The sequence below is a fragment of the Thrips palmi genome, unplaced genomic scaffold (genome assembly GCF_012932325.1).
Source record: "Thrips palmi isolate BJ-2018 unplaced genomic scaffold, TpBJ-2018v1 HiC_scaffold_16, whole genome shotgun sequence".
NCBI classification, from domain to species: Eukaryota; Metazoa; Arthropoda; class Insecta; order Thysanoptera; family Thripidae; genus Thrips; species Thrips palmi.
This window is the reverse complement of record NW_023144625.1, coordinates 9,096,511-9,108,047: the sequence shown is the minus strand read 5'-3', so window position 1 is coordinate 9,108,047 and position 11,537 is coordinate 9,096,511. Positions and strand designations below refer to the sequence as shown.

At 55.6% G+C, this 11,537-nt stretch overlaps 1 protein-coding gene across 1 annotated transcript in view; it reads right to left on the bottom strand.

Moving 5' to 3' along the window:
* The window catches only part of LOC117642972 (protein Wnt-10b-like), a 59,397-nt gene extending 49,587 nt beyond the window's left edge, over positions 1 to 9,810 (bottom strand). Inside the window, exons 1-4 of the mRNA XM_034381609.1 lie at positions 9,801 to 9,810; positions 9,641 to 9,689; positions 9,394 to 9,555; positions 9,242 to 9,307 (exon numbers count right to left, since the gene is read on the bottom strand). Of these exons, the coding sequence (XP_034237500.1) occupies positions 9,242 to 9,307; positions 9,394 to 9,555; positions 9,641 to 9,689; positions 9,801 to 9,810 (287 nt within the window). The remainder of the gene's footprint in view (positions 1 to 9,241; positions 9,308 to 9,393; positions 9,556 to 9,640; positions 9,690 to 9,800) is intronic.
* Positions 9,811 to 11,537: the final 1,727 nt, after the last annotated feature.

Here is an 11,537-nt window from a genome sequence, read left to right as displayed (position 1 = left end):
AGGAGAGAGAGAGGGAGGGGAAGAGAGGGAGAGAGGGAGAGAGGGAGAGAGAGGAGAGAGAGAGAGAGAGAGAGAGAGAGAGTGAGAGAGAGAGGCCCGAACTGTTCGGAATATCAGTGTGACGGCCCGGCCGGTGCACCCATTAGGAGGTACAACAGCCACCGCGCCACCGCACTCGCCATCCCGCGAGGCGGGGCGATGAAGCGGTCCCGGAGGTGGCCGAGCTGGCCGAGCGGCAAGACTGAGAGTCGTTTTCGTGGCTCTGTCTCTCTCGCACTCGCGGGGCGTCCCGTGTGGGTGCGAGAGAGACAGAGCGAGCGGCCGCGCGGAGGTGCCGGGCCCCCCACGCGCTGCCGGGGGCGCTTCACACCGCCGGGGCGAAGGCCCCAGAGGCCCCAGAGGCCCGGCCGCTCAAATTGGCCCACACCTCTCGGCCTCCCGGGCGGCGACCCACAGGGCGGCTCCGGACGCGGCGGACGCCCAGGCTGTAATAGCCCCGGGCTGTCGCTCTGTCTCTCTCGCACGCATGGGGCGCCGCGTCGGGGTGCGAGAGAGACAGAAGCAGTTGCGGAATCGCGAACGCGAACTGCGTGTACTGGATGGCAGTGCCCTGGCTTACAAAACGAATTTCAGCGACGCCGTGCTGCCGCCTGATGGCGCAGGATCGTCTCTCTCCTCTCTCTCTCTCTCTCTCTCTCTCTCTCTCTCTCTCTCTCTCTCTCTCCTCTCTCTCTCTCTCTCTCTCTCTCTCTCTCTCTCTCTCTCTCTCTCTCTCTCTCTCTCTCTCTCTCTCTCGCACCCCTGCGAGGCGCTCCACGAGTGCGAGAGAGACAGAGCGACGGTCCTGCTGAATGCGGCTGCCCCAAGAAGGGCCTGGGCTGCCATCGTCCTGCCCTTTGCGGGACGCGCACGCACTTTCACCTGCGCCACTGTAGACTGACTGATTCCGAGAGTCGTTTTCGTCGCTTCGTCTCTCTCGCACTCGCGGGGCGCCCTCTACGGGTGCGAGAGGGACAGAGCGACGAAAGCGACTCTCAGTCTGCAGGCTAGCCGCCCCCACCGCGCGCGGTATGCGCGGCACGTCGGGTCATAACGTGTTTTCATTGTATAAAATATCGTTTTCTGCGTGGCGCTGCACCCCGAGTCCGACGGCGACGCGCCGAGCGGCGTCAGCGAGCATCTCGACGAGAGAGAGAGAGAGAGAGAGAGAGAGAGAGAGAGAGAGAGAGAGAGAGAGAGAGAGAGAGAGAGAGAGAGACCGCGGCCAAGTTTGGTGCTGCCAATGCCGTGCACTTATTGTCTCGCCCTACACCGTGCACCGGCCCGTCAGGCCCGTGCAGGCGTACACACATAGTGCATTGTAATGATTGTTTTATTTGCGCGCCCTTCGGTTCCTGAGGTTCGCTTCGGTGGCCTTCGGTGGCCTTTCTGCCGCCACTACACTGCTGCACCTGCAGACTGCAGCTTGTCCGTGATATCTCACGTCCACCGTTATCAGAACAAGGAAGGGACGGGACCCCCGGGCCGGGAAGGACGCCGGGCAGCAAGGCTCACTCTCTTTCTGTCTCCCTCTCCCTCGCGCCGGCGTGGCGCGGCCCGTGAGTGTGACGGAGAGCGCCTTGCTCGGAATCACTCAGCAGGGCCGCGCGTTGGCAGGGAGCCCAGAAGGAAGGGGCCCCGGCCCGGCACGGGTCAGCGGGGCCATCCCCCGCGCACAACGCCCAGGAACGCCCTGCGAACACCTTTGGAACGCCCCTGGAGTACCCCTGGAACGCCCCTGGAGTACCTCTGGAACGGCTTTGGAGTGGCCCTAGATCGACCCGGGAATGCTCCTGGAATGTCCCTGGAACTGCCCTGAAGCGTCCTTGGAACACCCCTGGAACGCTCATGGAACACCTCTGGAACGCCCCTGGAGTACTCCTGGAACGCCCCTAGAGTGCCTCTGGAACGCCTTTGGAGTGCTCCTGGAACGACCCTGGAACTGCCCTGAAGCGCCCTTGGATCGCCCCTGCAACGCTCTTGGAACACCTCGGAACACGCCATGGAATGCACGCGGTGACGGATCTGCGTCGTTCCAGGCGTTCCAGGTGTTCCAGGTGCAGTCCCAGCGGCCCCAGCTGGCTGCTGGAATGCCCCGGCAGTGCCCCGGCAGTGGCCAGGCAGTGGTCCCCGCTCGGACTAGTTTCCATAATCCCTTCCAGAAAACAAAGCCAACGGCGGCCGGGCCGGCCAGTGAGAGTGATGGTGCGTGTGGAACTCATGCCAATGCGCGGTGCGGCCGCTCCCAAACGGCGCCTCTGTCTCTCTCGCACGCCCACGGGACGCGCCGCGAGTGCGAGAGAGACAGAGGCGCGCCAAGGAGATCACCGCTCCGAATCGGCACCTGCAAGTGCGAGTCTCTCACCAACCAGCGAAAATAATGCAAACATCAAATGTCGTCCGATTTCCCGCGGCCCCAACCTGCCGAGTGGTTCAGAGGGTCGTCGCCTTTCTCTCTCCCTCTCTCGCACCCTTATGGAGAGCCCCATGAGTGCGACAGAGACAGAGCGACGAAACGACTCTTCTGCATCGCTCGGCGTGGCGGCCAGCCCGAGCTGGCAGCCGGCAGCCCCGAGGCGCGTGCGCTGTTGGTGGGCCGCCCGGCGGGGCTGGCGGGGCTGGCAGGCCCTTGGCCGAGACTCGGCGGGGCGGTGGGCCACTCGGTGGGCCTCATGCCGCCCTAAATCATCGAGGGCGTCTCGTAAAACGCTCCATGTCTCATTACAAGTCTTAATAGTGGGCAGTCTGCCTTAAGGCTGCGCCCGGCCGGCCTCGCTTTGCACACCTGAGCACCTCGCCAGGCGTGGCGGGGCGTGGCGGGGCGTGGCGGGGCGGGGCGGGGCGTGGCGTGGCGGGGTGTGGCGCGGTGTGGCGGGGCGGGACGCAGGAGGCGCCGTTCGGAGCCGCGGTTTTTGGGCGGCCGCCGGAAACGGACTTGATAAGTATTTTTACGATTGTCAAAACCTTATCGCGCCACAACAATAATTGGCCGGGCGAGTTTCGCCCAAAGTGCGCCCCGCGCGGGGAATGGGTACAGCAAGCACACGAGTGGTGGGTCTTCTTCTTCTTCTTCTTCTTCTTCTTCTTCTTCTTCTTCTTCTTCTTCTTCTTCTTCTTCTTCTTCTTCTTCTTCTTCTTCTTCTTCTTCTTCTTCTTCTTCTCGCTCAGCTGCTGCTGCATCACCACCGCCGGCGAAAGAGTTGCAGTTATATATATGTGAATATATCTTCATACGCATTTATGACCCTCCCATTAGAAAAGCCTCGTGTGTGTGTGTGTGTGTGTGTGTGTGGCGCGTACGTGTGCGAAGTATAGGCAGTGTGTGCATCCTGGAAGAGAATGAGAGCTTGACCATGATGGTAGTGGCACCACGATTGGCGAGGGAAAGGTGTCCCAGAGAAGGAGGCCTCCTCAAACGAAATTCCCCCCAAAAGTCTAACATTGTCCGTCGAATGACAACACACGAACGCGCTCTCCGCGTCGGTGGGGGTGATCGAATTTATAGGGAGAGGCGCGCGCGGGGCGCGGAGCGCGGAAGGACCTCCCACGGGGCCGGTCCGGCAGCGACGGGCCGACGGCCGGCGACGGGTATGGCCGTGTGGCTAACGAATGAAGCGGGGGGAGCCGAAGCACGAAAGAGCGAAGAACGGAGCGAGTCGTCGGGTTCAGATCGGGTTGTGCAATATGACAAGCGGGCGGGCAGGCAGACCGCGGGGGCCCTGCAGCCGCACGCCCCGCCCCGCCCCGCCTCGCTCGGGTGGCCCCCGTGGGCCCCGTGGGGTCCACAAAGGCTGGCCTAACCCGCGCGATGTCGGGACAAATGGTTCTCAACACGATCATCGGGTCATCGGCGATCAATTTGATCGTTATCGGGCCGCAGTGGCCAGGCCAGGCCAGGCAGCAGCGCCGTCCGTTTTCGAGGCCGTTGCTTTAAACTCTATCGGTGGGACGGGACTCGCTGCCGGGCTGCCACTGACCGGCCCGGCCCGGCTTCCAAAGTGGTTTCCATGATTTTTACTCCGCTCCCCGCTTTTACGCCCTGATCTGAACGAATATGAGCCCATCGGGTCGTCGCTGCCGCGGTGCGGCGCAGGCTGTGGCGGGGCGGGGTGTGGCGGGCAGTAACTGTCAGCACCGGGCTGCCAACGTCTCAATCCGGCTTGCCAACTTTACGGAAATACAACTGCATTGCGCGGCTAATTGGTCCACCTGGCCGCGAAGCATGAGAAACGCACGAGCAGGGCCCGAAGCGAGTGTACAGTCGCGCGAGCAGGGTCCGAATCGCGTGTACAGTCGCACGAATAGGGCCTGAATCGCGTGTACAGTCGCACGAAGAGGGCCCGAATCGCGTGTACAGTCACACGGAGAGGGCCCGAATCGAGTGTACAGTCGCACGAAGAGGACCCGAATCGCGTGTACAGTCGCACGATCAGGGCCCGAATCGAGTGTACAGTCGCACGAAGAGGGTTCGAATCGAGTGTACAGTCGCACGAGCAGGGCCCAAAGCAAGTGAACGGGAGCTTTGATGAAATGTCATCAATTTATGGTAAACTTGTCATTATTTCTCAGTGATAAAAACGTTACTGTCACAAAGTGAAAACAATTTTTTACGGTGTGTCCTTGCGTCACTTCTGAGACGGCCCTGACCAGTCGACCACGAATCGCGGAATGCAGCCTGAACTATCGACATTCCTCCGTCGCGGACACCTATCATTGGCTCTTTCTTTTTCGCGCACGCGTTCGACAATAGTGCAATCCCTCCGGATTTGCTCGCATTCGTTACGACAAAAATGTGGTTTTCCTTCCACACAAGATTATTACTGTCCGGCGACGCAAAGTTTCGTGAGGTTCTCTAGCGATTCGCTCCGATAAGGGCAGCGCGTTGACAAGGGGCTGCATTTGCATATGCCCCGCGCATTGTGCGTCTAGAACTCGCTTCTTCTCTCTGCGTTGTCGCTCTGTCCTTGTCGCTCCCCTACGCCGCACTCCATGCGTGCGAGAGGGACGGAGCGACGAGCAGCGGAATCGGACTGCAGGTCTGTGTTCGCACGGCACAGCGGACGGCGTCCCCTGCCGGGTGGCTTCGATTATATTCGAGCGAGATCTCGAACCGGCCGTCGGCGGGGCGGGGCGGGGGGGGGGGGGCGAGGCCGCGGGAGCCAGCACACTGTAATGGTGCGCTAATTGCGACGCGATATGGCCTATCGATTCGATTTCTGACTCTCGATTCCGCATTCGATTTGTCGCACTCGACCTCGATGCTCGCTCGCGATGCGAAACGGAACCTGCCGTTTTCCCACGGTATCCTACTGCGGACGTTTCTTGTTGTCTCTTTGTGAGATTCTAGCGGATGATATTTCCATCACTTGCATCGAATGACAACAATGTCGTAATTTTGATTGTTGACATTTTTTTCACCATCAGAGCTTTCATTCTTGCGGGCCTGACAACAACAATGCCATCAGTTGTTTTCGCGACATTCTCGCAAGAAAAACTCGACAACATTACCCTTGAAATTGTCATCAAGTAGCAAGCAAAATTTTAACAGTGCCGAGTCCCTGACGATCACGTCCCTCCGCCTTGCGTAATGTTAGCGGGACCGAGCAGCGATGGGAGTCAAATCCTTTCCAAAATGGATGACACACTGTCTGAGGGTCATGGTTCGTCTGCACATCGTGACGTATGTGTGGTGTGTGTGTGTGTGTGTGTGTGTGTGTGTGTTTTGTGGGGGAGGGGGGCGCAGGCGGCGGACGACGATGGGTGATTGAACTTACTGCGAAATCATTTTTCGATTCACTCTGACGTGAGTCATTTCGCTAAGTGCGCGTGGCCTTCCTTTGGTTTCAAGTCTGCACCGTCCTTTTCCACGCCTGAGTCACACACACACACACACACACACACACAGAGAGAGAGAGAGAGAGGAGAGAGAGAGAGAGAGAGAGAGAGAGAGAGAGGCGGGGCTGACGCTCGGGCCGACGGCATTCCTCATTGGATTCGCTCACCTTCCACTCGTAATTATCAAATTATTTGACACTTCGGAGAAAAATTTATGCGCGCTCTAACAGCAGAGGCGCCTTTATTGTGGCATGAATCACTCGGACCCACAGTGGACCCACCCGGGGCGGCCCGTATACTACTAGAGGGCCGCGCGACGGCCGTGCCCAGAGCCAAAGCGGCGCGCGCCTCCTAGAGCGACGCCCCGCCAGGCGGCCCCGCGTCGCGGACAGCGCGATGACTTTGTTGCAGATCCCCACCGCGCCCTCGCCGACGCAGCATGCAGAAAGAAGGAGCGATTATGTGGAATGAAGATCAGGGGGGAAAATGTTTAAAAAAAAAAGAAAAAAAGAAGGGGAAAGGGAAGAAAAGAAGGTTTGGGTTTTTTTTCGATTTGAAGGTTTTTCTTTTCTTCTCTGTTTCTTCCCTTTCCCCCTTTTTTATTTTCCCTTCCCTTCTCTCTCTTCCCCCCCCCCCTTTTTTTTTTTTTTCTCTCTCTCTCTCTGTGATACCGCAGGATTTGGTGTGTGCTCCTGCTCGAAACAACACGAACGAGAGCGGTATGGAACACGGAGGGATGCCGTGATCGTTCGAGTGATTCGGAGAAGGAGAAGAAGGAGAAGGCTCTCTCGGAGTTATTAGTGATGCGAGTGAGAGCTCTGTGTGTGTGTGTGTGTGTGTGTGATGAAGACGTTTTCGTTTTCATTCGCCCCGCGCGCCGTCCCGCTGTGAACAGATAGAAAGAGAGACGCGGTGGTGGTGGGCGCGATGTGGGGTCGCGGACGCACGGAGAGAGAGAGAGAGAGAGAGAGAGAGAGAGAGAGAGAGAGAGGTCGAGTGATCAAAGATGATCGGCCTGCATTGCGGCGTTCCAGATAGTCCCCCTCCCTTTTCCACGCTCCTCGCCTGATTTGTCATCGCCAATCCCGCCGCGGACGTTGCCTCGCGTCGCGTTTTCCTGGAACCGCCTCGGAGTAGACGGCTCCATGGCATTATATTCCCTCTGCTCGCGCTAAACTTAATAAAAACAGCAGGAAGAAGCTCGCATAGCGGCAGCGGCCTCGGCCGGTGGCGGCGGGGATCGAACCGCCGACACCAGCGGGCTGACATTTTGGCAGTGTAACTGCGGGGGCTTTTCTGCTGTTGAGCAGGCAGGTGGCTTCAATGGGCGGGGTAGCGCGTCCCTTTGATGTGTCGCTGATTAGCAGAGAGAGAGAAGGGGGGGGGGGGGCGGCAGACAGAGGGGAGGATGACTTATCAGGCCAAGTGACGGTGCAGCTCAAAGGCAGCGTGTTCAAGTGGGCCTCGCAAATCGAACTCCTCTCTTCTCTCTTTTTTTTTGTGAAACCGTGGCTGCACACAGTGGGCCAGAAGACCGGTGGAGGCGGCCAAAACTGCAGACGCGTTTTGAGCTCTAGAGTCGCTAAGCAGGACTCGAACCGAACGTGTGACCCCACCAATGGATTCCTCGTTCGGGGAGGAATCCATTGGTGGGGTCACGCGCTCGGTTCGAGCCCTGTTTAGCGACTCTGGAGCTCAAAACGCGTCTAGAGTTTAGGCCGCCTCCACCGGTCTTCTGGCCCACTGTGCTGCACCGGGGACGTGCACAGCAGCGCAGCGGCGTGCAGCAGCGCTCGAAGCGTCAATGATTCGGAAAAGGATGTCGAACGGTCCAGATCTGCGAGGGCTCGGTCCACCTGCCCGGCCCGCCCGGCCAGGCGGGCATTGTCACCTTGATACATAAGTAATTGGTCACCCCCACACGTCTCCATTGTGGACGCTTCCTTTGGCCCGCTGTTCGACATCGGGTATATCTATCTGGCCAGCAGCGGGGGTCCTGCATCCCCCATCCCCCTCGCACCCCCCGCTCGGGAGGTCGACCCTCGAACCCGGACCTCACAAGTCCGCACCTCATTCACCAGGTGTATATGTATACTGTGTGTGTGTGTGTGTGGGCGGCACGAGGCCGGTGCCGGGGCATGGGGGCTCAGTGGGGCCTCCCCGCTGAGCTGCCTTCTCATCACCTCACAGCTACATGGTTTAAGTAGCCTGATGTGCTATTGATTGCCCCGTCTGTATTACGTCGCCACCCTGCTGAAAAGGGAACAACTCACTCCGTGTGTGTGCGTGTGTGTGTGTGTGTGTGTGTGTGTGGTGTGTGTGTGTGTGTGTGTGTGTGTGTGTGTGTGTGGTATTGGTGTATGTGTGAGATTCGAAATCGCCCAGGTTGCGAGGTTAGGAGTGGCCTGGTCACACCGCTTATGCATACTTTTCAGAGCATTGTTATTCGTATTGGCGTTTGTCATCCATCCGGAAGGACGTCATTGCCCTAATCATGGCCCGCTTGTTGCCAATTTGAATGTGAATGTGGCTGTGCCCCGCGCTCGGCTTGCCGTGTGGCGTACCGTCCACACACCGTGCCCGATAATATTGATGTGCATGTTGCTTACAAGATTCCAGATGGCCCCGGGCCTACCTTCCCCTCCCCTTCCCCCCTCCCTCGTCTCCAAGCTCTCCTCCTCTTCCTCCTCCCCCTCCTTCTTCTCTGACAGAAAAAAAAATTTAAAAAGGGGTTCTTTATGGGTTTGAGGTTGGGTGCGCCGGAGAACCGGGGAAATTCGTCTTCAAAAAGGGGCCCCCAAAAAGGGGTGGGGGTGAATCTATAGCAGTGTGCGCGGGTGGACGGACGCGTATCGAAAAGTCGGTCGTCGGAGGAAGGAGGATTAATTGATCAATTAGAAATATCAATTGCACCGAGTTTTAAATAAATACCATTCAATGTGTGAATGGGTGGACGTGTCAAGGCGAGGTCTGTCTATCCCGGTCGGTCCGTGCACGGTAAACCGTCGCTAGGCGGTTTCGCCTAGCCATAATTGTTACATGACTGGTAAGTCACAGTAGCACATTGGCGCCTAGTGGATGTCCAACTCGACTAGGCGGTTTGGAAAACCGCCTAGTCGCCAGTCTGAATTTTTCATACCGCCCGGCCGTCCTCCCGCGCGCTGGTCGGAGCTGGCGTTTCTGCCAGCAGCCTCTACCACATTTCGCCTAGTCGGGCAGGCAATGATGTGCAGTCGGGCGGGCCGTCCCCCGGCAAGCCGGGTGGGCAGTCCTGTTCACGTGACCAGGCTGGCTGAGTTGGTACATTGGCTCAGGATACAAAAGAGGAAGTAAACGGGAAAATTTAAAAAAAATTAGGTTTATTGACATCAAAATAATTTTAACACTTAAATTTTGTCCCTCTATTTTTAAATGACTCCTCTTCATCGGAACCCTAGAACAAGGAAAAAAAATTTTCAATCGAACACCAAAAGCAGAAGTTAGCTCAATTTATAAAAAATGAGAGCAACTTGTACTTACATTTTGCTAAAATAGACCACAAAATAAGATGGAAAGTTGTAGGTTGTCTGGGCCAATTTGATTCCATGAAAGTTGGTAGCTGCTGCGGCAAGTGAAAACAGTAAACTGGTGTTCAGTATCCTTATCGAAGGCCAAGTTTCCTGACTTCTCTTGATCGGAAGTCTAGAATAAGAAAAATAAATTACACTCAAACACAAAAGACAAAAGTCAGCACAATTTTTATAAAATGAAAGAAACTTGTACTTACATTTTGCTTGAATACCCCAAAAATAAAAAAATGGATTGTTGTAGGTTGTCTGGGCAAATTTGAATCCAAGAAAATTTTATTTCTATGTTTGATTGCCGCTGCGGCAAGAGAAAACAATGAACTGGTGTTCAGATCCTAATCGAAGGCCAAGTTTCGTGACTTCTCTTCATCAGAAGCCTAGAACAAGGAAAAAAAATTTACAGTCAAACCCCAAAGACAAAAGTCAGCTCAATTTTTATAAACGAGAGCAACTTGTACTTACATGTTTTTAATATACCCCACAAAATAAGAAGATGGAAAGTTGTAGGTTCTCTGGGCCAATTTGATTCCATGAAACAAAAATTTTCATTGTTTGGTAGCTGCTACGGCAAGTGATAACATTAAACTGGTGTTCAGTATCCTTATCGAAGGCCAAGTTTCATGACTTCGTTCATCGAAAGCCTAGAAAAAGAAAAATAAACTACAATCAAACATCAAAGACAAAAGTCAGCTCAATTTATATAAAATGAGAGTAAAGTTAATAACATATTGCTAACAAGATAAGATAGGAAGCCTTCTGCCCGCTCATGTATTTAAAAAATATTTGAGGACAAACTACATTATCCTGGCTAGAGTAAAGGTTAGTTTTCCCGTTTTCAGAATGTTTACTTTTCAGGTTAGTTGCAAACTTATTTATCAAAGGTAAACCATTTTCTAAAACCAAAGCAAAGGCTCTCGGATTAAAAATTCAGATTTTGGCAAATTGAAGGGTATATTAAGCAAAATAGGAAGAAACAGGACCGAGGCCAAAGTACGCTTCTATACATTTCACAAGATTTTTCGCCTTTCAAGGTTTTATTTTTATAAAACGAATACTACGAGTTTTTCACTTACCTGCCCATCCTTTGTGCTCTCAAGCCTTGCGAAGTAGGCCACCTATGGCCAGTAAGTTGTTCACTTCAAATAGTTTTTCGATGAGACCGTGAATACATGACGAGTGAGTGACGCGCGCGCTTCAGGGAGAGAGACGCTGGAGCAGGCTGGAGCGGGGAGGAATCCGTAGTTGGGGAGCGTCCCGCCAGAGGGCGACGGCGCGGCGGGGCGCTCTAGGCGAAATCGCCTACTGGAGTTACCACAGTCGCCTACAGCCGCCCACTGGCAGCAGTTACGAGGTCCCGTGAAGATAAGCGGTTCTTCTTAAAAATGTGGTAGACCTAGCAAAAGTGATACAAAATTCCGCCTACTCGACCTGACACAATGTGACAGTGCCGGCACATTCGCTAGCCGGGCTTGGCGTCTTACAAAACGCCTAGCGACGGTTTACCGTGTGTCCGTTTGATTAGGGTAACGCGCCGGAGGCAAGTATGTCCGATGAGCGTCTGTTTTCTCCAGTCCCATTTTGAAATCTTGCTTCCTGGCAGCGGCACACAGTGGGCCAGAAGACCGGTGGAGGCGGACAAAACTCTGGACGCGTTTTGAGCTGCAGAGTCGCTAAACAGGCCTCGAAACGAACGTGTGACCCCACTAATGGATTCCTCGTTCGGAGAGCAATCCATTGATGGGGTCACACGTTCGGTTCGAGGCCTGCTTAGCGACTCTGGAGCTCAAAACGCGTCCAGAGTTTCGTCCGCCTCCGCCGGTCTTCTGGCCCACTGTGCGGCACGGCCTCGCCCCAGGCATTTGCATTTTTTCGAAATCCGTGACGTTGTCGGTGTGACGAGGCGGGGCCACCCATTGAGCGCGTTATTGATACAGACGCCAAAAAGTTATGTTTATCATCGAAGATTCAACCGCAATTTGAAGGGACGGCCTCTGTCGCTCTGTCTCTCTTGCGCCTTCACGGGACGCCCCATGAGTGCGAGAGAGACGGAGCGACGACACTACGAGTCCTGAAAGCCGGGATTACAGCGCCTTTTTG